This window comes from Cavia porcellus, unplaced genomic scaffold, assembly GCF_034190915.1.
Source record: "Cavia porcellus strain 051 isolate PalLab524CR breed Dunkin Hartley unplaced genomic scaffold, mCavPor4.1 scaffold_26, whole genome shotgun sequence".
NCBI classification, from domain to species: Eukaryota; Metazoa; Chordata; class Mammalia; order Rodentia; family Caviidae; genus Cavia; species Cavia porcellus.
In genome coordinates this window covers 27,855,577-27,883,393 of record NW_026947509.1, presented here as the reverse complement: position 1 = coordinate 27,883,393, position 27,817 = coordinate 27,855,577, and the positions used below count along the sequence as shown (strand labels likewise).

The following is a 27,817-nucleotide window of genomic DNA, read 5'->3' as shown; positions in this document are numbered from 1 at the left end:
GTGGCACCATTGGCACCCAGGCCCCCATCACAGTGCAGGCACCAGGAGGGCTGTAGCCAACCCTGGTCCCGCTGGCACCTGACCTTTGTATGGGTCATCTGCCGCCGCCCTGTCCTTATCTGCATGGGGGGCTGGCGCACCATCCCATGAGGACCCCACTTTCTCCCCAGGCCCTGTGATGGGCAGTGAGTGGCTCAGGAAGGGTGGGGGGGGCATCCCAGGGGCTGCCAATGACTCAGTGCTAGGTCATCCTAGGCCCCGGACTCAACTTCCTGCCCCAGCCCTCCCAGCCCCTCAAGAATTGAGCCACCCCATGCAGGGTCAGTCCCCTTACGGCCCCCCAGTGCTCCACCAAGTCGCCCCTCCCTGCCCACTGTGCCCATGCCTGGGGGATGATGCCCTGCTGGTCCTTCTCCTGCTTGCCCATCATGGTGTAGGACTTGCCGGCACCCGTCTGCCCATAGGCAAAGATGCACACGTTGTAGCCCTCGAAGGCGTGCTGCAGCATCTCCTCCCCAATGTCGCGGTACACCTGCTTCTGTGAGGCATAGTTGATGTCCTCGGGCTGCGGGTGGGAGAGGTGTGGCTGCAGGAGGCTCCATGGCCATGGGCCCAATGCCCAGCTGGCTGCACAGCACCATGGGGAGAGGAGCCCACCCAAGCCAGTCCTGTCTGGCAAGGGCCTTGTGGATCACAAGTGAAGAATGGGAAGCATCTGGGACAGGGTGGGGACATCCTAGCAGAGCCAGCCAGGGTGTCAGTGGCAGGGATGACATGGGGAGGGTGGGCACAGGGACCCAGCTGGGCAATGGTGCTGACCAAAGGATAGGGGGCAGCGTCACCCTAGGAGGAAGTCAGATTGGATGGAAGTGGGGGGTCAGGTGCTTGGAGACATGAGGGTGTCGTAGAAATGTGATGGGTAGTGCTGAGGGATTTAAAAGGACTACAAGGAGGACAGGGCAGGGGTCAGTGGGGCACTGGACATGTGGTGGGAGGCGAATCCCTGGGTTCAGCTATGGGTTTTTCTGATTTGGGATGTGAAGCAAGTGGAGACCCCAGCTGGCAAATGGACATTCCTGTCCCTCAGTCCTGGCAGCACGTGTGTTAACTGCAGGCAACCCTCAGGAAACAAGGTGGTTGTCATTCTGCTCAGAGGGAACTGTGCGGCTCGGGGAGGCCAAGGACTCAGGAAGGCCAACACTGGGCAGGGCAGGGCAGTGTCCATGCTGTCAGCCTGCTTGCCCCAGCCCTGGCTCACCGAGGTGTGTGACCAGTAGGAGTAGTCGAAGCTGAAGCTCTTGGGTGTCTCCTTGGGCTGCTTGGGGTTGACAATGGCTGTGGGGAGAGGACATGGGCAGGTGGTTAGCACCAAGCTGGGGACCCAGCCTGCCAGAGTTTGTACACCGTGCAAGAAGCCAGGACCTCAGAGTTCTTTGGTTCCAGGCAAACCCCATCCTCATGCTGAGGGATCAGAGCTTCACTCTAGGGGGTGAGCTGTCTCTGCGCCTCTCTCTGTGGTGGCCTCTGCTGCCCATAGATGCCCATGACCATCACCAGGCTGGGCCTGCAGAGCCCTACACTGTTTTCCAGTTGCGTCTGACCAGGTCATTCCTTCCCACAACCTACGGTAGTGCCCTCCCACAGGTGGTCCCCAAGCTGAGCAGGAAGAGTTCACAGGCTCAAACTGCAAGTGGCCATCGGGAGAATCCCCGGCTCCCCACCTGACGGTTCCTCAGGCCTGGCACCTGTCTGACCCTTTCCCACCCCCAGCTCAGGTGGGTGACTGGAAACACACTCTATCATTACAGATGGGGTCCAAAGCCCCAGAGAGGAAATAGCCTCACTGGAACCCTGTGTTGCCCAGGTCTGGCATGGGCAGACAGCCTCCCTCCCACTGAGATAGTGGGGTCCTCTGGGGGTGCTTCCCTCACCAAGGCCTCCAGCAGAAGTTCCAGGAGTGAGGCTGGGAAATCAGGCCACTCGACAAGCTGCACCCTTCCCACCCTGGCCCTGCTATGCCCAGAGGTGGGCCCTTTTGGGGCAAGACACACAAAGGAGACCTGCACAGGACAGCCACTCAGCAGGAAGGATGGCCACCCAGAGGGAAAGATGGTGGGGGCGGGCCAGGTATTGTGTATTGGTGGGAAATGAACTTGACTCAGCAGCGCTCCCAAGGTCTCAATGTCCCCTGCAGCCAGCAGCACACAAAGCGAGGGACAAAGCTGCTGCCAGGCAACAGAACCCATGCAGACACAGCCATGACCCCAGGACCCTGTGGAGGTGGTATCTAGAGGTGAGACCTTGGGAGTGACAGGCCTGGAAGAGGCCATGAGGGTGAGGACCTCTGGGGGCCTTGAGGGTTAATGGGAAATGGAAGAGATCAGAGCACCCAACCCAGACAAGGATTCGGGGAGACACATATCACCATGTACAAACTGGGACAAGACCTCACAAACACTAAGCCTGAGGCCCCTGAGCCTCAGACTTCAGCCACCAAATGCTGAAAGACCCCATCTGCTCTAGAAGGCAACCCTAGGGACTCTGTTGTAGCCTGGTCTCCACCCCTGGGCTCTAGGCAATGGGGCAACAGTTTCAGCCATTCAGTTTGTGACAGCACCATCTCCCTGCTGTGCTTGCCCAACTCTTGGACATCCCGAGTGGATCTGAGCATGGAGTGGATCCAGTCTTGGCCATGACCACACCAGTATCCAGGCCCCAGGTCACGCCTGCACAGCAGAGGTGGGGACAGGGCCACTCTCAACCCCAGGGTGTCCCTGTGTGGCCAAGGGCTCAGAAGTGACCAAAGTCAGGGAAGAATTCTACAGCACAGACAGGAAAACTGAGGGCACTAGCCAGGGTGCCAGCCAGAGAGCAGGGAGCATAGCGGCTGGCCCCACCATCGGACTGATTCTCTGGTGTGCCTGGGAGATCTGTCACCAGGGCTGAGCAGAGGCTTCTAGAAGTTCCCACGTCTGCCCTTCTGTAAGCAAGGATGTGGGCTGCAGAGAGGAAAGGGCAGGGCAGCCACTGCTGATGCCCAGGCCAGTCCTAGGTCTGTGGCAGGAGCAACTATCATGGCGACCCAGTTGGCTCAGAGCTGTGGGGTCTGGGGCTTCTCACACAGAGTAAGGTTACAGGACAGTGGGTCTTCGAGGTCCTCAGTAGGCATGAGTGACATCGGGCAGCCCTTCCTGCAGAGCAGAAGGCCCTGCCCCAGGCACGCTTTGGAGTCCAAGGTCCACAGGATAGGAGGCTGCGACGGCTGGTGTCATGGGTGGTGAGGCCCTGCCTTCCTCCCATGCCCAATAACCAGGAGACTGTTGGTGCCAACCACTTGCTATCATAGCACAGGGTGATGGCAAGACAAGACCTGGGTCCACACGGAGCCCAGACAGCCACAGAACCAAGGTGGCAGCTGATTCTCACCCTCATGAAACGGCCTGCGAACTTCAGGGCAGACATCTGCCAGCATACATAGCCCGGATGCAGAACGAGTCTACACAGGACCTCAAACCAGGCTTGAGCCACCATGGTGTCAGGGCCAGGCCAGTGGCTCCCCATAGTGGAAGGAAGGAACAGAGGGCACAGAGATGGGGACCACTGAGTCCCTGGGTATCTGCACCTAGCAACACCTCACTGCATGCCTTTTCCAGTGGAAGACAGAGAAGAGGAAGCTCAGATGCCAGTCCCTTTATCCCACCCCTGGCTGGCGAATCCTGGTGCTTAGGAGCTCAGTGATGGGGGGTGGGGTGCTGTCTGCTTGGTCACTGGACATTGCTGTTCTCTCTTCCCGGCCCTTCCCTCACATTTGCCCAGGCTTCCTGAATATCAGAGGGCCAGTGGCTCACAAGAAGAAACAGAGAAAGAATGGGCATGGGGGAAGCCAGGGCAGGAGCTGTGTGTGCTGAGCTAAACAGTGTGTCCTCCAATCTGCACTTCAGGGATGAAGAGCATGGCTTGATCTGGAAACAGGGTTTAAAAAGGGAGCCGAACCAGGCATGCTGGCATGTTTGTAATGCTGGCACTCTCAGAGGCCGAGGCAGGAGCATCACAAATTCGAGCCTAGTGATGATTTAGCAACTTAGCAAAACTCTGTCTCAAAATAAAATAAAAAGAAGGCTGGGTTGTAGCTCAGTGCAAAGGCCCTGGGTCTGATCTCTAGTATCACAAAAACAAAAAACGTGGTCAGCTGTTTAGATGAGGCGAACAGGATTTAGGTGGAATCCAGGTCCTCACAATGAGGCTGTGTGGAAACTCAGACACACACAGCAGCAGAGGCAGAGACAGGCAGTGCAGCCACCGGGCCCGACTTCCACCTCCAGGATTCTGGGACACGAGTGGTTCTAAGTGGTCTGTTACAACAGCACTCACGCAGGGCGTTGGCACAGAGGGCTCGGGGCTGGCCAGTGGCATGCGGCATTGGAGCACCCTACCCAGCTGAGTCTGTACTCACTTGTGGTGCTTCCCGACATCTGGATGATGCACTTGGAGTCACGGCTCATCTCCCGGGAGTTGAAGGGGCGGACACGCACCGCCACCTTCACCGAGGCCCCGGCCATCTCTGCAGCCTCAGTTGGTCACTCCCAGCAGTGGCAGGAGCTCCAACGAAGGCAGAGGACACCTGAGAAAAAGGGAACCTGGAATTAGAAGTGGGATCCAGAGAGGCTGAGTGGGAGCTTGGTTGCTGGCTGAACCATGCATGGGACTTCCTGTTCCATTTAAACCTAATGACATGTACAAGGTACTAGCCCACCAGAACAGGAACTTCCGGTGAGAAGTGGTGACTTTCAACAGCACAGAGCCCAGAGAAGAGAAGTGCTGAATGAGCCTCACGCAAGAAATAGCAGGTGACCACTGTTACAGTGGCCTTGCCAAGGTGCACCTCAACTCAAGCAGCCTCTCAGGAAGGGCATCCTCTGTGACAGGCCAGGGTAGTTGTCAGTGGCTGGAGCAGTCTGGCCCCAAGCAACAGTGGCCCAGTATAGCCAGCATGAATCAGGGAGCTTGGGGGAGCCACAGATTCAGGACTTGTGTCCCCAGCTATGTGACATCAACCTTGGCCTCAGTATACAGAAATGCAAACTAGCAGGGGCGAGGCCGGCCACCCCAAAGTGATTCGCTGCTTAAAACTGGCCCCTGAACTACGAAGCAGCAGCCCCTTGGAGGGTCTCTCGGGCTGGCTCCTGGGTAGGCTGTGGAGCTGCTTCACCCAAAGGTCCTGGAGTCTGAAGGATGAGGCTCCACGCAGAAGATGTGAGGTGCAGCAGTGGCCAGACCTCCAGCGAACAGTGTTCATTCCTCCCAACCTACAGCAGATTCTGGGGGTGTCCACTACAGCTATCTAAACCTGACCCAGGCATCTAGTGTGTGCTGAGCTCCCCATCGCCAGAGGCATCCAAGCAGAGCAAAGGAAAAGGGTGGGCTCTGAAGCCCCTCACACACTGAGAGTTCCCAGTCCCACTCTGAAAACGTACGCTTCTGCTTCGTGCTCCCCATCATTGTGGCTACCCTAGGGGACTCTGAAAGGCCCCCTTTCCCAGGTTTCTGGCCCCTCTGTGACCAGCGCACAGCGCCTGAGCCAGGATCAAGGGATGAGGAGCACAGTACAGGCCTGGCCTGGGCCAATGCAGATTCAAGGCCTCAGCTCCAGACTCTGCCATCCAGTGCCCATTCCCAGGACACTGCAGAGCCCTTGGCCCTGGGACAGGACTTTCCCTCCGCTAATGGACTCTCCAGTGGGTGTCCAGAAGTTCACCAACACCCAGAAGTTACACCCACTCCACGGAGCTAGGGTATGTTCACAGCCAGACACATGCATGCAAGCACATGCACACACATGTGTGAAAGGTACTGGGGGACCAGGCTGGGCTGGTGCAGGACAAGCGGCTACTGCACACTACAGAGAAAGCAAGAGCTCTCTCCTTAGGAGCACTGTGGGAACACAGGGGTCCCTGTTCACTGCTCGGGGACAGAGGACACACTAACAGGAAGTTGGCAGAGGAAAGGACCTCGGCCCGGGGGTGGGGGTGGGGTGGTGTGGCAGGCTGAGGCCAGGGAAGTTGGCTGAAGGGCCAATTTGGCCTGTGGGAGTCAGAGTGCTGGAGCAGGCAGACCAGCAGTGAGAGCAGAGCTGGGTTGCACGGTGGGGGTGGCACCCTCAGCACCCTCCCACTGTCTGCATTCCGGGCACACAGGCTGGGATCTGCAGTCCTCCCAGGCAGAGGCCATTGCCAAGGGACTGGCAGAGTTGTGCTGGGAGAATCAGATGAGAGGCGGGTGCTGAGAGAAGAAAGGCCAGCTCGTCCTCCAGACATCTGCTGGACTCCAAGCAAGGACACAAGGCATAAGACGCAGGAAGCCAAGCAAGAAGCCTCTAAAAGCCCATGGGGTCCCCACAGTGTGGGGGCTGGGAACCAGGCAGGAGCTTGGCTTCTCCAGGAAAACCCCACGCAGACAGTGACACAGCAGGCTGGATCTGCAAGCCCTGAGAGCAACTTTAAAATACCCACGACTACTATGTTCAAAGTACAAGAAAAACCGAAAAAATACATGGGAATATGGGGAACTTTGCCAGAGGGTCAAGAGTGATAAAAGAATCCAGTGGAAATTCTAGAACTGAACAACAGAAACTGAGACCTGAGGAGGTCAGACAGCTGAAGGCAGAGTTAAGGGACGAACGACAGGCAATGGAAAACTCAGACCAGAGGGCCCACTGGCATGTAGCATAGCATGTGCAAGGACCTGGGTTCAACCCCCAGCATTGCAAAAACAAAAATAAGCAGGGAAGAAATAATGGAAACTCCAGAAGCCAGAGGAAAAAAGGGACACAGGGCAATGTCTAAGGGCACACAGGTGGAATCCTAAGTGGAGAGAAACGGGATAGGGATTTGGTGGCATGAATGTCTGTGTGCCTCCCACATCCTCATCCCAAAGCCATGGCATTAGGCGACAGGACCCCGCGAGTGAGTAGGTTGAGGGATGGAACAAAGATTCTTCCACCACTGTCACATGAGGACACGGCAGGAGAGGGCCACCGTGGTCCCAACGCTGAGCCTTCCTGGGCTGGACCTCCGGCCTCCGGGTGGGAGGAATCGATCTGTTCCTCAAAAGGCTCCCAGCCTTCGACGTTTTAAAAAGCAGCCTGCATGAACCCAGACAGAGGAGAGGCAGCACTTTAAGGGAATGACATGAACTGTTTAAAGCTGCTGGATTATGTCAACACCCCAGACTCAAGAAGCCCTGCAAATACAACACACGTGAGACACCATCAAACCCACACCGGGAGGCTCGTCACAATAAGGCTGCCGAAAACCACAGACATGAGAAATGACGGAAAAAGCACACCCCCAGGGGATGTCTCAGCAGAAACGATGAAGCTGGGAGATGAGTGTGCAGGGCCTTGCCACAAACAGGCCGATGGGCCAGCGCCCCTTTAGATGGAGGGAGGCGGCTTCAACTGCCACAGCAACCGCTCAACAGGAGAACAGTAATGTACGGCTCACAGGTCAATACAAGGCCAAGAAACTGTAAACTACCTTGTGTTAATCCAACAGATGGCAACAAAGGAGTAAAATACAGCCCAACTCAATACAGACTACATCCTCTGAGGAAAACATTGCCAGGCCAGATTTTTCCATTTTGGGTTTTATTATTTATTAATTTTAACCAACACATGCAACATAAAAATTGTACATATTGATATGTAATGTGATACTTTGATGCACTATGCAATGATTAAATGAAATTAAAGTTATGAGGTGTTATCGAAAATATGGTATGTGTGAAATTTAAAAATTTGTTAAAGAACATATTTCCATCAATCCCCTTCTACATCCTCCCCTCACTCGGAACACATCCCACTGCTCTGGCCGCCCTCTGAGGCAGTCCTGCCTGTCCTCATTCTTTAATTGCTGCCTGAATGCACTCACACTGTCTCCCTTTCCAGGTCATTTGGATGATGGGGAGGAGCCAAAACCTGTACTGCGCCAGGCCCAGTGAATAAGGTAGTGGAGAACGCAGCGTCCTGTAGCTACGAGCTGCCCTCCATGCATGGCGGGCGCTCACAGGCAGCAGTCACTGTATCTTTGATGACACCTCTGATGACTCTGAAGAGGACTCCAGAACTGCTTCAGAAAGCAGTGGGACAATGGGAGGAGCACATTCCAAGGGAGGGGAAAGATTCTGAGAAGGATTAATGGTGACGCGAATTTTAGTGTAATAAATGTTTAACCTAAAAGTTCGCTGCATTTTTCAGTCACCTCTTGTAGCTTCTCCAACATTTACCATTTATGGCAAAAACTTTCAAAATCCTTTCTTCTAGCTTTTTGCAGTATTAGCTGTACTCGCCCTACTATAAAACAGCACAACACAACTTTTTGCTTCTAACTATAATTCAGTACCCATTTATCAACTGTTCCCTCCCCTCACCCCAGCCCTGGTGACCTTCATTCTACTTTCATCTTCTATGAAGTCAGCCTAGGTTCCACAAATGAGGGAGGCCATGCAGCATTTGTCTTTCTGTACCTGATTCACTGTAACAAGACTTTATCCTTTTGTAGCTGCATAATATTCCACTGTGTACATGCGCCACATTTTCCTTATCCATTCATCAGCTGCTGGATGCTTGGGTGGGATTTCTTGGCCATTGAGAATAGTGCTGCAGTGAGTATGGTAACATAGCTGTCTCTTCAGCAAATGAATTTCATTTCCCTAGATACAGACCCAGGACAGTGGTAGAATTATATGGGATTTTTTTAAATTTTTGAGGAACCTCTATAATGGTGGCAAATGATGGCACATGCACAGCCAAACTTACACCAAAAGTGCTACAAGGTTCACCACCATTGCAGGACCATTTTCCAAAACAGCTGTAGTGGTTTGCATTCCTCCCACCAGAGCGCAGAGGCCCTCTGCTTTAGAGCCTTGCCAGTGCTTGCCATCTTTTGTCTTTCTGATACCAGCCAGGCTTAGGAGATGAGGCAGTCACCCGGCAGCTTTGATTCGCATCTCCCTGATCACCAGCGATGCTGAGCATTTGTGGTGTCTTTGCTTCTCGGGTACCCGCTGACTGTGTATACATCTTTTTAAGAAACATCCATTTAGGTCTTCTGCCCAGTTCTGAGTTGGGCTGTTAGTGTCTTGCTACTGAGTTCTTGGAGTCTTGCATCAACCCCATCAGATGTAGAATCTGCAGACATTTTCTTCTGTTCTGTTCACTCTGGTGAGTTTCTTCTGCTGCTGTGCAGAAGCTGTTCAGGCTGATGTGATGCCATCCAACAATCTGGCTTCTGTTTCGTGCTTTGGCATCTTTTCCAAGAGAAATTGCTGCCCACTGCCACATCCTAAAGCACTGTCCCTATGTCACCGTCCTCAAGCTCCATGATTAAGGAAGCCTTCAATCTGCTTCGCTTCAGTTTTCATACAGGGTGAGCGAGCAGGGCCTTGTTTTGTTCTCTTCACGTAGATAACGAATTTCCCCAACAGCGTTTGCTGGAAAGGCCGCCCTTTCCCCCTCCAGACTCTTCCTAGCATCTTTGGCAAACATTGGTTGGCTGCAGTATGCACAGATTTCCCTCTGGGCAGTGTATGCTGTTCTGCTGGTCTGTGTCTCTGAACATGCCAGTGCCTGGCATTTCCTGCAAAAGCTTTGTCAGCTACGCTGCAGCTGGGCAGTGCAAATCTTTCCCCAGTTTTCTTCAAGATGGCTTTGGCTTTCCAGACTCATTTTTTTATGTTCCATTTTGATTTTATTGTTTTCTTCTAGTTCTGTGAGGATGGTCACTGGTGTGTGGACAGTGATTTCACTGAGTCATAGATTGCTTAGGGTGGTCCATACATTTTTAACAAACATTGACTCTTCCAATCAGTGAATACAGATGCCTTTTAAATTCTTTCATCAATGTTTTATAATTTTCATTATAAAGTTCTTTTACTTCTTTAGTTGAAACTTTATTCCCAGAATTTTTGGGGGGAGTTGGCAGCTGTAATTGGAATTGCTTTCTTGCTTTCAGGGGATGTGTATGTATTTTAGGGTAATGCTGACCTCAAAGAATGTGTTTGGAAAATTTCTTCCTCCTCTATTTTTTTGGAATAATTTAAAGAGACTTGGCTTTACTTATTTAAATATTTGGTAGAAGTCAGCAGTGAAGCCATCTGCTCCTGGGCTTTTCTTTGAGAGAAGGCTTTTTATTACTGATTCAATTTTGGTATTTGTTATCAGCCTATCAAGGTTTACTATTTCTTCATGATTCAATCTGTAAGGTGCATTTGTCCAGGAATTTCCCCTACGTTTAAATGTCTTGGTGTATAATTGATCATTCTTTGTGTTTCTGTAGTGTCAATTATAACATCTCCTTTCTACCTCTGCTTTATTTACTTGAGTCTTATATTTTTCCTTCTTTTTGATTTTCTCTTGTTTTTCTGATTCCTTGATGTGCAGCAGTAGGTTATCTGAGATTCTTCCATTTTTCTGACATAGATGTTAACAGCTATCAACCCCTTAGTTTGATTCTCAATGCTTCCTTAAGTTTGGCTATGCTGTGTCTCCATTTTCATTTGTTTCAAGAATTTTAAAATGCCCTATTTGACTTGTTTATCCATGGGTTGTTCACAAGTATGTTGTTTAACTGCCACATACTTATATGACTTCCAAAATAATTTTCTTGATTCCTAATTTTGTTGTATTGTGGTTGGAAAAGATACTCAATGTGATTTCAATTTTTTAAAAATTGCCTATAAATTACTCCAACTGGACATGGGAGAGCTCACATCACTCCCAGGGGAATCAGACCCCAGGGCCCCTCAGAGGTCATGGTCATAGGTCCTGAAGGTGACCTTCAGAAGGACCCAGAGTTTAGTCCATGAACCTGCTCATCACACCAACCCCACTTCTCAGTTTCCAAACACAGTTGTGTGTCCTCTCCTGTTCTCTTGCCCTTGCAGAAAGATGAGCTCCTTAACTTATTAACCTTCACTTTTATTTCAGCAGCATTTCAAGAGGGAAAAAGGTAAATGGATAGATCTCACAAACACGATATTGAAAAAATAAATACTTTAGAATTATATTTATAGGACTGGGGACTTAGCTCAGCAGCATAAGCACCTGCCTGGCAAGATGAAGTCATGAGTTCAATCCTTGGTACCAAAAAAAAGATGAAAGCAATAGAATTTTATTTATGTCATGTCTAAAATAAGAATTTGAGATTGGGCACATGGCTAAGTAACAGACAGCTTCATTTAAAAAAACAGCTAAGAGAGTTGAAAAATATTGAGAATATATAGGAGAATATATAGGAGAAAAAACTGCTGATTTCCTAAGTAAAATTTGTAAATTGTTTGATTATTTTATACTGTATTCCTATTAACCCAAACAGAATGATTTTAATACTATTATTAAATAGCTCAGATAAAATAAAAAATATGAACTCATTTTGGCTGACAAACACTAAAATGTATGAAGACAAAAAATTTTCTCATTAAAATTAATGTTTCCCAACAGAAAGATATGAATGAACAGGAGATCTCACTCCTGGCACTGAAACCTCAGAAGGAAGATGAGGAAGGAGGAGCTGGAGCTGTAGTGGCAGCCAGCAAGGGAGCAACAGCATGCGCTCAGCATCACCTGTGTGGGTGGAGGCTCATCTGTCAGTGCAAAGAGCTGTGTCTTCCTGAGCCACAAGCTCAGTGGGATGGAAGGCTGGGAAACCCTCGTGCCTTCAAGGAACGGAGGGAATTGGTCTGAAGGACACTTGGTTCCCAGGAGGCAGAAAAGCTGCCTTGCCTGGCAGCAGTCCATGATGTGCGACACAGAGAATTTGTGGCCACAGCCATTTCAGTTTCAGACTGAGACTGCTGCATAATCCACACAATCCAAGTCAGAGAAATTGGCTCAGTGCTCAGGGGCCGGTATCTGAAGCAACTGGCCAGAGTAGACACTGTCCTTCTTACAAGAAAGAATTTCACCTTCCCAGAGCCCTGGGGGTCCCCTGGATGAAGATCCATCTAAGGTGAGCCCACAGTCAAACATTATCAAGCAACAGAGAAGTAATTCACCAGGAGCCAGAGTCATGAAGAAATGGGGAATAGAGGGAAACAGGGAAGGAGAAAAGAGACATCTTCCATGACTTCAGGGGCGAAAACTACAAGACGTAGATTATAAAATCAGGACGTTGGGCTGAGGACACTTCTCTAGCATGCAAGAGACCCTGGGTCAGTCCCAAGCACCACAAGAAATGAGTAACGAAATAAGTAAGCTCAAATATTTCCAGACACAAGCAGGAATGGAAAATAATGGGTAAAACATAAAAAAGAACCATGTATAACATTTAGAAATTAAAACATAATTATTTAAAGTTTAAAATACAGAATTAATGAACTGGGTAATCCGTCAGAAAAAAAAAATTGGCAAAATGATCCCAGACGGCCAAGAGGGTGAAAATATAAAACCAAGGTTCAGTGACACATAAAGAGAAATTCATTAATTTATGACAGCAAGAATTTTAATGCACAGCTCACTAATGGATGAATCCAGCAGGCATATAATTATTATTTTTTTTTTATTTAAAGAAAAGGAAACGAAAAAAAAAATACATGGAGATTAAAGAAAAAAAGGGTAGAAAAATAATACTAAATTACAGACAAACAAAAGGTAAGAAATTGCCAGTTGATAAGTTACAAATTGTCTTCTTCGAAATGGCTGTTTAGGTTATAGAATTAAAGTATTTAGAATGGCATTCAAAAAAGTGACCCTACAAACCATTCTGCTCTATGGCCGAACAAAAGCTCCGTAATATGATTATCAGTCCCACCTATTTGTTTTACATCTCTAAGAGGATAAGGTTAATCATATCAAAACAGAACAGAACATTTAAAAAAAAATAAAAAACAATTTAAAGAAACACAGATTTCAAAGCAAGTCCACCGGAGATCTACCTTATCCAACTGTCTCTAGCCTCTTACAAATAGTTGTCCCTAACTTCACCCACTTTCTATACTTATTGCATATTATAGAACTAATCAAATCATTACAGGATGATGGAGTCTTTTTAGGTTCTCAAGTTCCAAATTAGGGAAGACAATACCAACTACCATCGCATCTCTCATTCTCTTTGTGATAGCCGTCCCCATCTCTGCATATGCTGAAGTTGAGCTGAAGAAACCAGTCCAGAGTCATTTTAATCAGCAAGCAATAGGTTGCTAGAATTTATATTATAATGCTACAAAATAAGCCTCGGGTTTTTCAGGTCTCTTCCTCAGAGTATTTGTTCCTATCCTCTCTGTATTATAGGGAAAACCAAGTCATAACAAGACAGCGAAACAATTTCCTAGATAAACATGCAATGGATAAGACTTACAAAACTATAATATAAATGATCTTCTGTAGCTACTATGTTTTCTCTTGTTATTTTCAATAGATTTGTCGACAACACTGGCTTATTATAGTTAAATATACTATCACCTATTTTTATAAAAACTTATCTTTGACTGCATTGTAGTATTTGAGAGCTGTTACTGATTCATACCAGTATGGATATCCTTTACATCCTGTCATGCTCAGAGTAGTTTCCTCTACTTTTAGGGTTGATTCTAACATGCATACGGATTTCAAATAGGATCAGTCAAGGCCAACCAATAGTCTTATGATTCAGATACAATTAAGATCAGTCATAGTAAGACAATGTAAGTAATACAGGATTTCAGCTTAAGTCAATAGGAAAGTAAGGATGGTTACCATGGTATAACCTGCTATTTTTGGTTCTAGAGGTCTGTGTCCTCAAATCTGATATGAGTGGACAGACCAGAACAAATTTAATTCAATCTAAATATGGCACTAGGACTACTGTGTCTTTTAAATCGTTATACACCATTAGCAATGACCTCTGCTTTTTTTTTTTTTTTTAAATATTGTTTCAGAGCTGTCTCTACCAAAGACTAGCTTACCGTCTCTGCCTCATGTCTGCTACTCCACTTTTCTGCTATAATTTGTCCACCTTATTCCCTCATTCCATGGTCTGCCCCGTACACTGAGGCCTCTCTGCCACTGTAGCTGTAATCCTGATATCTCTTCCTCTCTTTCTCTGTAATGTCCTTCAGCGCTCTCTGTAGGGTTGGATTGGTGGCCACGAACTCCCACAGTTCCTCCTTGTCTTGAAAGTATCTTATTTCTTCATTAATTTTTAGAGAGAGTTTTGATGGATATATGAACTTAGGTTGCATATTTTTTTCCTTCAGGACTTGGAATATTTCTCCCCACTCCCTTCTTGACTTAAGAGTTTGTGTTGATAAGTCTGCCGTTATTTTGATAGATTTCCCGTTATAGGTAACCTGCATCTTTTCTCTGGCTGCTTTTAGTATTCTGTTTTTTTGGTGGATTTCTGGGATCTCGATTATTATATGCCTAGGCGTAGATCTGTTTTGGTTGTAGGTAGCTGGCGTTCTGTATGCTTCTTTTATCTGGATATCATTTCTTTTTGCTATACATGGGAAATTTTGCTTTAATATCTCTGTGAATATTTTTTGTATTTCATTTTTGGATGTTCCTGCTTCCTCACTCACATTCTTTATTCTTAGGTTATGCATCTTTTTATCATCTTCCAGTTTTAGAATTGCTTCTTTCTGGTTCCTTGTTATTTTTAAGAGGCTTTTTCTTTCACGTTCATAAGCCCTAAATCTCTCTTCAAGTTTCAGAAGGTTGTCTTTAGTTTCTGTCAAGGCATTTTGCCAATATTCAATGGAGTTTTTAATTTCCTGATTTTCTCTTTGGATCTGTTTCATGTATTCTAAGTTATGCTTAAATTCTTCAGATGCTTCTCTTTCTTTTCTGATTTCCTCAGTTCTTCCATCTGTGTTCTCTTGGGCAGGGCTTGTCATTTCTTTAATTAATCTCTTTATATCTTGCCTCACTTGGATCAGGAGTACATCTTTAAATTCCTCTATGAGATCATGTAAATACTTTTTAATTTCGGCTGATGCTGAGTCGAGCAATGGATGGTTACTGTGCTTGTTCTCTTCAGTGTTTAGTTCTCTTAGGTTTAATTTCTCCTGTTGAACAGCTGGAGATTTTTTTTAATTTTTATCTCTTGTCATGTTTCTGGTTTCTTTCAGACTGTCCTGGAGTTCTCTGGCCCTCTCCGAATTGCTTAGGGCCTTTCAGAAGCGTGCTGGCTTGAGTTTTTGCTGTCCTCCCCAATTTGCTGTTATCTGGGGTAGGCTGGGATGCAGGGGCGGTACAGTCTAGTCTCTAGCCTCTGTGTCAGTTAGTTCATAAATTAGGCTGTACTTTCTGGTTGTCACTGAGTTGTGACCATTCTGCATCCGCCCATTGGGCCCCAAGCAGAGGCCTGATCTAGCCCCAACAGCTCCTGCCAGTTCTCCCTGAATCAGAAGCAGCTGGGTAATGGCACAGGATTCTGCCCAGGTCCCAGCCGTTCTCTTCCAAACCTCTCTGTGATAGGAGCTCTAGAAAAGCAGATCTGCCCAAAACCAAGATGGCTCCCACTAAGTTCTCCGTGCGGAGCTGAAGCCAGCAAGCAATCAGACTCTGCCAGGACTCAAGATGTCTTCCACCAGCCCTCCCTACAGGGGGTCCTGGTGATGTCACCAAGCTGCGGTTTCAGCCACCAGGCTAATATGTCTGCACCAGATTCTGTGTTATTGATTTCCCCGTGGTGGCGGGCCAGCTGTTCTCTGGCCAAACCCAGCCGCCGCGGGGTTTTCTATACTCACCAGAGTCCGGTGCAAGTCCCTGCTCCGGGACCGCCACACACCAAGCCGTCCACTTTTCCCCACCTCGCGGCTCAGCGCTGACTGGTCAGATTTCTGTGCACCGTTTAGATTCGAAACGCCAGAGCTCTGTACATCTGCTCTGGTGCAGCGGTGCAGAACTGGCTGCCGCCTGGAGTCTCGATCTGGGTCTCAGTTTCCGCAGTCCCCAAAAGCAACTCAGCTTTTCATGTTGGGTCCACGAGTCTGTTCGTTGATTTAAGGGCGCGGGATTTGCAGCCTCCGGTCTCAGCACGACTTTAAATCCTCCAGCTGTACTGTCTTGGTTGATAAGAATCGCTATGGATTTGTCTGGTCCTCTCCATGCTGTCTTTTTTTTTTTTTTTTTTTAGCTTTGAGTTTGAATTCTCTGGAGAGATTCTTCGCTTGATCCCCTAGCACGCCGCCATTTTCTCTCCGCCCCCAGGCATATAATTAAAGAGAACATATAAATGTGACCAGCATCCTGATCATTCATTACCAGACATACATGGATTCGTGTCCAGGAAAACTAGAGAAACATATTCTTCCTTAACACTGTTGGACCATTTATAATACCTACCATGGACTAGGCCATAAAGCAAATACCAATAATTTTCAAAATTTTGTATCAAATGGATCATGCAATTTGAAAACAAGTAAAGTTTAATAAAAAAATAACTGTTATGGTTTGTGTCTGGATGTCCCCCCAAAGCCTCATGCATCATGGGTACAGGCTTCTAGTTTGTGACTAATTCATGGGTCCAATGCTGGGATTATGGGTATCCTACATACAATATAAGGGACAGAAAGAGTGTTCTCTTGGAGTTCCTCCCTTCTTGCTGTTGTTTCTTTTGGTATCTGCTGCTGCCATGAACTGCTGCCCTCAGCCATACCACCCTGCTTTGGAGCCAGCTGAGTATGGACTGAAACCTCCACAAACTGTGAGCTAAATAAACCTTTCTTTCTTTCATTTTGTCTCAGCAACATAAGAAAAGTAACCAAGACAATAACTGACCTATATATTTATAAATTTAAAAATTAAATTTCCAAGTGACTAATATAACAAAGAAGACACCTGATGGAAACATAAAAATGGTTACTAACTGGCAATGAAATATGACTAACAAAACAAAAGAGGCCATCACTTGCAGCCTGGATGGCAGACTTAACTCCTCACCACAGGAGCAAATCAAAAGCTGGACAGCACGTGCAGAAACGGCTGCAGATGCTGTACACCAGCCATGCAGGACCCAGGCCCAGAGACCCAATGGGGGCCCTGTGAGACCCACATCTGCCTGGAGCATCTCCTATCCTTCACCACATGGAGGCAGGGCCAAGTGACAGAAAGGAAGTCAAAGTCTGGGTAGGCTGATACAGGTGAAAGCTGGGGTCTGGAAAGGAAGCTGCACAGTATAACTCTAGAAATCCGTGTGTGGGGCCCCAAGCCTTGCCTGGCACTCTCCATGCCCATGTGAAAGCCCAGGCTCCTGGGAGCTGACAATTCCCCATGCTCACACACAGCAAGGAAGCATTTAGGATGCAACCAACTAGGAAGAAGAATCCACCTCTAAGTTGGAGAGGCTGAGAGCGGCCCCTTCCCAGTCAAGCGACCTCACTGTCCCTGGAGGGAGTCTACTGTGGATCAACACCAGCACAGCAATAGACAGGCCCCACCCAAGCAAACTGGTCCTCCAGGAAGCCGCCGACAGCAGAACAGGCCAACATGCTCTGGTGGAAGAATAAATAATTGAAATGCTCAGCAAGATAAAAACCACACCAGCATCTAACTGAAATTACTAGACTTGCCAAGAACCAGGAAAATGTGACAGGGAAAATCAGAGGGAAAGCAATCAGCAGAAATCATTCAATACGCATTAGAGAAAAAACAAAAATTAAATTAAAAATGGACCCACAAAATACAGTGGACCCCTGACTTTCAAGCACAATTTGGCCCCCAGGGCTGGTTATAATCCAAGTTGGTTGCAAGTTAAGACCTTCTTTTTCCCATAGAAATAAAGGAAATTCCCATAATGCATTCTGAACTTCGTAAGCATCCCTTAACTACCCTCTCCATAATAAAAAGAATCGTGTAATGTGCATAGTTTACCAGAAACACTAGTAATTTTCCTACTGTATTCACCAAAAAGTTATAAAATGTGCCTGGTTCACCAGAAATAACAATTTCACCTCACCTCTCAAGGTAACTTGTCCTCCAGGAAGGGAGGATGACACAGAAGGTGGGTATTGTTGGGAAGGAGAGTCCCTTTCCATAAGGACATCAGGACTCTGGTGCTGGTGTCCTTCCTTTCCTCAGAACAGTTTGTAGCCCACTGGACCTGCTTTTGGCTCACGAGGTCTCAACCTTCTCAGAACTAAAAACTGGTCTTAGGTTATCTGTTTCTGCCTTTTCTTTAACATTGTTCTTTTCTATTGCGATTGCTTTATCTTCCCTTCAGCCTTAGCTTCTTTTCTAATTTGTGGGGGAGTTATTTTGATAACAGGAATCATGGCGAACTAGCTGATGAAGTCGTGTCCACAAGCGTGTACCTGGGCTCAGGCTGACACTTGTGCAGGCTTAGGGGTACTTTTCTGGCATCTCGAGACCCTTTGTTTACGACCCTATGAGTGGCTGGCATTTGGGCCATAACTCAAGACTGGTCATAAGTTAAACCTAAAATTCTGGATGTGAGGCTGGTTGTAACCTGAAGGTCCACTGTAGGCAGCAGATTTCAACACTTTGTAGGCAAATTATGCCATGCATTTAAGAATAATAGCAATTCCAAGCCCACACAAACTCCTGAAGAGAACAGGGAAGAATGCACTCGCGACTCAATCACAGAGATGAAGGGAACTCTGGCCACAAATTACACGAGGAAAATTCAAGAAATGAAGATTACAGACCAGTTTCACTGATGAGCACAGACATAGAAGTCCAAAAAGGTCAGCAAGAAAAGCCATCCATACATAAAAAGGAAAATGCAGAGACTCATTACAGGAACATCAGGGTAGCTTCACATTGGGACACCTGTTACATGCTGCCTCCATGCGTGGGGTGAAAGAAAAAAATTCGAGTAGATACTCAGAAAGGGTTCAGTAATTTTCAAGACTCATTTATGAAAAGATTCTGAGCAAGCAAAAAAAAAATACTAGCCTAAAATAAAAGTAATTTTAACTTCCCTGCATCTACATACTATAGATACTACACTCAGCACTGCTTTCGAAGGAACCTTCCCTTTAAATCAGGGAATAAACCTGGGCTGTCTGCTTATCACAGCTGGACTAGTCAGATGGGACAAATGATAAACGATGCAGGGTGAGTGGGGAGGGAGAGACCCGGCTGTCTTCCTCTGCTGGCTGTCTGACCAGCAACATAGAAAGCAAGATCCCTTCACAAACTGCTTGAGTGAAAGGAAGGCTCAGTGAGGCTGAAGATCAACTACATCGCCAGACGTCAGGGGTAGAGAACTGCAAGACACGTGAAGACACACTTAAAACAATGGCCCCAACTACACAGTACCTATCGGTAAGTGTCACAAAACATACACACAACTTTTATGAAAAAAATTTTGAATTTTTACCAACAGCATTATAAAGAAGTCTAGCTAAGTGAAAAATTATGACTGGTTCATAGAAAAAAAATTTCAATAACCTTAAAAATGCTTTTTTTCTTCTCCCAAATTAATCCAAAAACTCACTATAATTTTAAATGGCACGTGAGTCCTTTTGTGGAATTGGACAGGGGCACTCGGATTCCAGTAACAAGCCTGGAGGAAACAAGGCCACAGCCAGCTGTCCCTTAGGCCCTGCAGTCGGTTTGCTATCCACGGTGCTGTCAGCACCCTGAGGTCCCCCGGGGACAGGTCTCCAGCAAGGCACTACTAGGAGATGGCAGACACAGGCTCAGCCTTCCCTCTCTCAACGCCCAACCGGCCAAGATGTGGAGCAGCAACAGAGATGTGGGACTGGAACGGCAGAGGGGACAGGGAAGGCAGGGGCGTCGGGGAAGGTAGTGGGGGTCAGGGAAGGCAATGGGGTTGGAGGAAGGTAGTGGGGTTCGGGGAAGGTGGTGGGGGTCGGAGAAAGCAGGGGTGTCAGGGAAGGCAGTGGAGATGGGGAAGGCAGCATACAAGTGGATTTGGCTCTCTGGGAGCAACCGAGGTACAAATGTACTACTGAAAAATTCGAAGCTTCTGTAAGTTTCGTTATAGAATATTGTTGTAACAACTCTATTTTATCAGTAATTGTTGTTACTCTCTTACTGCAACTAATTTTTAAGTCAAACTTTATTTTAGTTATGTTTAGGGAGAAACAGAGTAGCTAGTGTTGGGCACTACTTGTGGTTTCGGGGACCCACAAAGGTCTTGGAACACATTCCTGCAGATGAGAGGGACAAGCCTAGGAGGACACAGCAGCAACAGGAAGTGGCGCCTGTGACAGAGGGGACCCCACAAGCAGCCCCAAGCACAGCCCTATGTTTGTTGTGGTTTGTGTTTAAATGTGTGTCCCTCTTCATCCCTGCAAAGCCTCATGCAGTCATGGAGGCAACTCAATCTAGCATTTGTGATTGGCTCCTTGTCTAGCACTGAGATGGGCGGTGTGAGTGCTACACCTGCCCAGGGGCAGAGAGCAGACATACAGTATAAGGGAGGGAAGGAGGTGAGCTTTTCCCCTTCCCCTCTTTGTGTCCATTTGCTCTTGTCACTTTGTGGCCACCATGAACGGCTGCCCCTCAGCCATACCACCCTGCCTTGGAAACAGCTGAGTATGGACTGAAGCCTCTAAAAGCTGTGGGATAAAAAACAAAAACAAAAACAAAAACAAAAAAAAACCTTTTTCTTCCTTCATTTTGAGCATTGGGTATTTTGTCTCAGCAACGAGAGAAAAATAACCAAGACACCACTGGTCACAGTGGCTGTGCCATCAGTGAGGACCGTGGCAGCAGCTGGCCAGACACACAGGAAAATGCAGAGCTAAACCTCATTTTTCATCATAAGCAGAGAAGACAGAAGACCTCCATGTGGGGAGGCAAAGAAGGGTGGTGTGCTTGTGCAACCCTGAGGAAGGGCTTCCCCATCCACAAGAGGCGCCAGGGCAAAAGGCACAGGCACCAAGGCATCCTGGGGCCCAGGCACATTGTGCCTAGAGAAGGCAACTAGCAAGAGATAAAAATTAAAATGTTTGAAAACACCAAAGAAACAGGCAAGTTATAGGAAAGGAGACCATACCCATAACAACAGACAGCAGAAAGGCATGTTTTAAAATCAGACTCAGATTACAATTGAAATGGGTCAGGTCTCACATCTTCCCCCAAGCCAATTTTAAACTCATGGGCTCAACAGACCACGCCTTAGCCTCCCAAGTGGCTGCCACTGCACCTGCAGAAACTTTTCCAAATGACCTCAGGCTGCAGGCAGGTGCAGCCTCTCTGAAATGTGTGAGCCGCCGACAGCACTGCCCAGCCATGGTTCACCGAGAGACACAACCAGGATCCCAAGGAGAAACTTGGAAAGGACAGCATGATTTAATCCATCCAAGGAGAAACTTGAAAAGGACAGCATGATTTAATCCACCACAGGAAGCTGGAGAGTAACCTGCTGCTTGTTCTTACGGGGCACCATGCATTGTGTAAAGAAGGAACACAGCTGCATGCTTCCTGGCAGGGACCACAGATGACAAACCCCGGCAGATGACATGGCAGATGCACACAAAGGTGCCCAGCAGAAACAACTCGAGTGAACAGTGTCAGACACTCAAACAATGAATGGGACTGGGGCCCAGCGTGACCACAAACCTCTCAGTGCCTGTCAGACAGGAGGCAGCACTGCGGTCGGGCCCTCTGCAGCCCAGGTAAGCTGAGAGCATGAGAGCTTCCGCCTGGGCACCAACAGTCTTGAGTCGGGGTGCACTGTGGCTGCCACACACAGAGCAGGCTGGAAATGCTTTGTTTCTAAAGCTGACGCCAGGGGCGTGGCTGCTCATCCATTAAAGCACAACACACGTTCAAGAAGTGTGCTGTGAAGGGGAGCAAGAAGTCCACCCTCCTGAGGGTCCTGGGTTCTGCAGAGTGGAACCCTCAAGGTACCCCCAGGTCACTGTGGGTCACACCACCTGCCCAAGAGGGGCACCCTGGAAGGCAGAGAGGAGGAGGAGGAGGGCACTGCTCTGGCGGGAGCACAGGGCCAAAGGGAGAGTGCAGCACTGCTGGAGGGTCCGAGCCACAAAGGGGGCTGCACTTGGGTCCATGTCTGGGGGCAACAAGACCCAGGATGCTCCTCACAGAAGCCAGACAGGAGGAGGGCAAAGTGGATGGAGGGGCTGAGCCGGCACTGTGAGGACATGGAGCTGGGTCTCTGGGAGGAAGAGGAGGAGGAGGACAAGAAGGAGGAGGAGAAAGAGTGGGGAGGAGGGATGGGAGCCCTCACAAGGTGTGTGGGTCACAGAGACACACACTAGGGGCCCTTAGGACTTTGTTTCAGCCTCCAGGTCTTTGTATATCCATGTGGGGCAGATGTGCATGAGACAGGACGGTCAAGGAGTGGCCATGTCTCTGTGGAAGGGGTCAGGGAGCGCTGCCAAAGTGAAGGCAGAGGACACCGCCATGCACACCAAGCACGGCCCCAGTGCCTGAGTACCTGCTAATTCATCTATGAGGCAGGAGCCTGGGGTGCCTGGGTTCTGAGGGACCGGCTCTGTCCCTGTGGGCACCCACACCTTCATCACGGAGGCAAGAGCCCTCTCTGGCACACTCACTGTCCCTCAGGTGCCTGACTCATGAAGATGGTGTTTCAGGCCCTCACAAAACCATAGAGACGCCGGCGCCAACCTTGGGCACCCAGGCCAGGCCCAGGAGCCAAAGCAACCTCTGCTCCATGCAGTCACCTTGGCTTAGGTGCTGAGCTACAGCAACCAGGAAAGGGCTAAGCCTGATGCAGAGGACGCCCGAGGGGCTGGCTACCCAGAGGCCAGCAGAGGCCTATCCACTGGGCAGGGCGACCCTCCGAAGGGACCTCCACGGGGACCTCTGCCTGTAGCTGCTCCCTGAGACAGCGAGGTGTGCTACATGCTCATGCAGCGGAACCCTGCAGCAGCCGCACTGCGTCCTGGGCACAGCCTCTCCCGGGCGGTTTGACTGAACGAAAACACAGAAACAGAAACCAGGGCAGGTTCTTCTTGCACAGGGCAGCAAAGCTGGGCCAGGCCGCACCTCTAGCTCCCCAGAAAACATGAGGGGGCTCCCCTTAGCAAAGGACTGCCAGGCTTGTCAGTCATGCCAACATCTCACAAAACAAAGGGCAGAGGACCCAGAATCATCCCCCGCAGTGGAAGGCAAGGCCTGGAGTGGCAACTTCAGCTGCTGTGGCGCTGTTGGGGCAGAAGGGCCCTGGCTTGGGCACCCACGGGATCCTGGACAGGGCCAGTCCAGGAGTGGGGTGGACAGAGACCCCGCCTACCCTGCCGTTCACCCTCAGAGGCCAAGGAAGCCAGGAGCCAGGACGGCCAGGCCTCTTTCCATGGATGCAGAGGAAAGCCTGGGGTGGGGAGGCTGGGTCCCAGACTCCAACACCATCAGAACTCCCTCAAGGGAAAAGAGCCTCAGCACAGCACCCCTCCAGGCCCCCCAGGACCTGAGAAGAGCAGACCTTGCAGAATGAAGGCTCGAAAAAACCAACCAAAACAGGACCCATAGCAAGCAAGAAACTACACCAGCTCCACAAGGGGCAGATGGAATGTCGGGCACCTCCAGACCACACAAGTTCCCGAACAGGATCAGGGAGCTGCCCAAGGGAAAGTCAGGGTCAGACAGTGAGTTAAGCATGAAAATAAAATAGAAGAATTCCAAGCAAAGAGGTAGAAAAATGAAGCCCAAACATGTCAGAAAGTAGAACACAGACAACAAAACAGAATGTGCAAAGCAAAAGGCGGCAACACAAAAGCCCAGCCCTTGAATCTGAGGAAGAAACCAGAAAAAATGAGAGGGAAGAAAATCATGAACATACAAGAAAACCTGTCTCACCAAAGGCCCGCTGAGCACCACTGAAAGCAAATATCTATCAAAATGCGTGAGAAGAACCCAGGGGAAAGGAAAGTTCCAGAAAGGCGAGTTGCTGACAGACTCATGCAAGCAGCTGGGTGCAGAAGGTGATGAAGCAAGCATCCCCCAACGGATGCTGCTGGACACACCCCTCTCGCCCTGAGCCCAACACCACGTGCTCACATGCTCAAGACTCACCCCTTCCAAGAGCCACTTGAGGGTGTGCTCCAACAAAACGAGACAGGAAACCAACGGGGACAAGCAGCTCTGAGGCCCAGTACTGCTGAGATGGCTGCCAGGATGGGGAGGCAGGGAGCTGCAGAGCAATGGGCCAGGGCAGAGAGGGAGACAGCTCCTGGAGAAAGGACCTCAGGAGGGAGGGGCTGGGCAGATGTAGGGAAGGCTAGGACAAATGAGGCCCATCCCGGAGAAGCAGCACAGCCAAGCTCTGGGGAGAAGAAAGCACCACCAAGAAACCCTGTGGGGGCTCAAAGCTGGCTCAAAGACTGGAGTTCACAGCTTCTTATGCCAGGCCTGGCCTGCTGCCTATCCTGGACCTGCAAGCATGGCAGCACTGGCCTCCAGCAGCTGGTGACCAGCAAAAACCAGGTGACACCAAGCAGCTGAGCAGCTCCCTGCCCATCTCCACCAGTGCAGCTCCTCCCCTCACCATCCAGGCTTGGGGAAGGTGGCTGTTGCCCTCTGGGAGTTCCCGGCAGGGCCCAGGGAGGCAGAGACCTGACCCCTACCCTGGGCCCCACCAGTTTCCATTGTGTGCAGGCTGCCTGCCCCTGGAGGGGATCCACAAGAAACTCCTGCCCAGCCCCACAGGCCACCCCAGCTGGCCGCCACTCACCCTTAGTATACCTGACTCAAACTGGTGCAGCCTTGAGACAGTGTCCACAGCGGCCAACTGCATAGGAACCACTGTCCCTAGATAAGCCTGGGCGTGGGCAATGGGAGGGCACAGAGTTGGAGGCAGTGGGCAGAGAACCAAGTCCTGCCTTAAAAGCGGTCTCTCCATCTAAAATAGGGCAATGCCATTTTCTCTCTGGGGTGCAGGAGTATCAGATGAGGGGTGCACATCAAGAGCATGATGTAGTCTACACCCAAGAAACTTCTACCATCTCCCACCTACCCTAACCTAGGGTGGATAGGCAAGCCCCCACACAGCGGCCATCCAGCACGTTCCACAGCAAATGCAGTATCGGAAAGGTCAGGGGTTGGAGGGCTGCTGTGGGAGTGGGGGCAGTGCCCCAAAGATGGGCAAGGACCAGCTTGAGTAACGTGGACTTACATATACGTGTGTGGGGGGGTATGCAGCCATGTGCACAAGCATATGTGTGTATGTGGTGGGGGGCTCCACTCTGCCCCAACCCAGGGACAAAGTGGGGTAGGGAGAGGGGTGGGACAGGAGGCCTGAAATCTGAGCTGGGGCTGCCCCTCTCTGGTGAGGCCTATGCCAGGACTCAGGGTCTACACTCAGGAGGTGACATCCAGGACAGGAGGCTTCCCAGAGGGACAGTCCCCTCCCCAACTCCCCCACCTCAGCTTGTCTTCTGACACCCAGCTCACTCTCCAGCAGCCCCTCACAGAGCTGGGCCCACACAGAGCAGATGGGTTAGGGAAGCTGGGGGACTCTGGGCAGGGTCAGCAGGCTTGGCCTCAGTTGCTAATCTTGGTGTGCCCTCCTCCCCTGCAGTGTCTTTATTCAAAACATGGCAGGATGGGCTCACCCAGGTCAGGGCCCCATCCCTACCTGCCTCTGCCCCAGGCCAGTGACACCAAAGGCTGCAGATGTAAGGTCCCAGTACTCCAAGCCCTCCACTTTCAGGCTGAACCAATGGACAGACAAGAGAAGGTGCCCAGGTCACCAGTGGACAGGTTTGGGCAGCATGGTCCACCCCCACACTAGCACTCACAGCTACTCCTGGGCAGGGCTGCTGGCTGGGGGTGACACACTGAGCTCCTCCTGCCACTGGCATGGAGGTAGCAAGTGCTGTCCTCGGCTCTGGGAGCATCTGATGCAGCAGTGCCCAGAGGACTTCCAGCACCCAAAGCTCATCCTGCCCCAAACTAGCAGCTCAGTGGCCCAGCCATACAACACCAATGTGGCCACTTGGACCTTCCATGTGCTTGGGGATGCACACAGCCTCACCCCAGTCTGGGTCCAGGGTGTGGCTCTGGGTGCTCACACTCCCTCTGCAGACTCCAGCCTGGTGGTGCCAGCTACAGGGCCCCTGTCCTGCTCCGCTGCCACGCCTAGATCACCTGGCCTGGCTAGGACCCTGTGACAGAGATCTCAGCTGCCCCCTAAGCCCCTCCCCTGAGGCCCTGCAGCCCCTTTTCCCTCCTGCCGCTCTCCAGCAGCAGGGAAGGCTGCCCCGCCCCGCCCTATTTCCGATGACTCTGTGATGACGCCTGGCTGTTGATGGTGCTGCAGGTCAGCACTCAGCACCAGGGGTACAGGAGGGGCACGAGGCTGGGCTGTGAGGCCCCTCTGCCCAGTGCCTCCCTGGAGCCCAGCTCAGGATCTGTGCAGACACAGCCTGGGGGCCCCAGGCGGGGCTGTCTATGGGCTGTCCGGCAGAGCAAGGACAGCGTCCCAGGGGGAGGCGGCCTCTGGCAGACATCTCACAGACCCTCTGCTCTGTGGCCCTGGAAGGATGGCAGACTGCCCTTCATTCAAATCCACCGCAGCCTGCAGGCAGCCGCTCCTCCGCAGCCTGCCCACCTGGGAGGAGGCTGACCTTCAGCATATCTCTCCGAGGAGTCCTGGGTTTCTACCCCAACCACAAAAGCAGGGCAACCCTAAAGATGGTGTCGCTACAGAGCAAATGCAGACCTGAGATCCACTCCACACCTGCCCGCGCCCGACCACCGCCGCCCCTCACCAGCCACACCTGCAAGATGGCGGCCGCAGGTGCAGAGGCGGATGGGGTCCCCAAGGCTCCCCAGGGCTCCCGTGGCGCTGGGCGGACCTCCAGCCAGGCCTCCGTGCGACCGCGCTGTCCCCGCGTTGGGCCGGTACCAGCACAGCAAAGGTCCCTGCGCACCTCCTTCCCCGCAGCCCCGTGACCCGCTCAGCTGCCCCTGCAGTCTTTAATCCCAGCAATGCGGCACCTACAGAGGGGCGGCCGCCTGGGGACAGAGAGGGACAGGGACCCCGGGGACCCGGACGGGGGCGCGCATCGGGTCTGCGCGGGCGACGTCGCGCTCGCGCCCAGCAGGCCCATGACTTGGCATCCCCTTGCCGCTCCCAGCCCCCTCCGCCCTGCAGCCGCCGGCCCCCCCCCCCCCGGCGCCCAGCAGTGCCCAGCCCCGCGCCCGCGCGCTGCACTGGCCCCTTCGCGAGCGGGAGGGCGACGCCCTGGTTTTGGGGGCGGCCGGGCTAAAGGAGGCCTAACGGGGCGCGACGGGGCCTGCCATCCGCGTCACTCCTGTCACGCGAGGCGGGCGCCCGAGGTTGCCGCCAGTCCCAGTCGGGACCCAGGGACCACACCTGTTCCTGGGCGCTCGCTGCGTAGCCGCCAGCCGCGTCGAGCGGTCCCTTGTGCGCGGGGCTCCCTGGAAGGCAACGCGGTACCGGCGCGGGGCTCGGCCTGCGGAGGCGATGGGGCTCCGCGCCGCGGCCCCGCCCGCCGGTACTGTATGGTGCCGGCGCCCGTCCCCACCCAGCCCGAGCGGCCGCGGAGTCCGCGCCCCTGCTCCCGCCGCGCCCCTGCTCCCGCCGCGCCCCTCCTCGCCCACGCCCGCCCCTTCTGGTCTGCAGACCCGGCGCGCGGAGGCCTCTCCGCGGCGGGCGCCCGAACCCGCCCATTGTTCTGCGGACTCGGATGCGGAGCCCGCCGGGCGCCCTCCCGCGGGCCGGTGGTGCGGGGCGCGGCGCCTACCTCCCTGGCGGCCCCGCGTGCTCCGCGGCCGAGCTGCTCTGCGGCCGGTGCGGGCGCTGTGACGGCGCCGCGTGATGCGGCTGCGCCCCCGGCCGCCCCCCCGCCGGCGCTGGTTGGCTGTGCGGCGCCGAGCCCGGCCGCCAGCTGCCTC

The 27,817-nt window shown here is 51.1% G+C and overlaps 1 protein-coding gene across 29 annotated transcripts in view; it reads right to left on the bottom strand.

Annotated features, from left to right (window-relative positions):
• Kif1a (kinesin family member 1A) overlaps positions 1–27,817 on the bottom strand; it is a 74,759-nt gene extending 46,942 nt beyond the window's left edge. For 28 of the 29 annotated variants that reach the window (XM_063236973.1, XM_063236976.1, XM_063236977.1 and 25 more), the window contains exons 1-4: positions 27,667–27,817; positions 4,454–4,621; positions 1,259–1,335; positions 386–565 (exon numbers count right to left, since the gene is read on the bottom strand). In XM_063236973.1, coding sequence (XP_063093043.1) covers positions 386–565; positions 1,259–1,335; positions 4,454–4,559 — 363 coding nt within the window. In that variant the 5' untranslated portion in view covers positions 4,560–4,621; positions 27,667–27,817. Of the gene's footprint in view, positions 1–385; positions 566–1,258; positions 1,336–4,453; positions 4,622–27,275; positions 27,347–27,666 lie in introns of those variants that run through there. The other variant, XM_063236974.1, reaches the window with a different exon arrangement.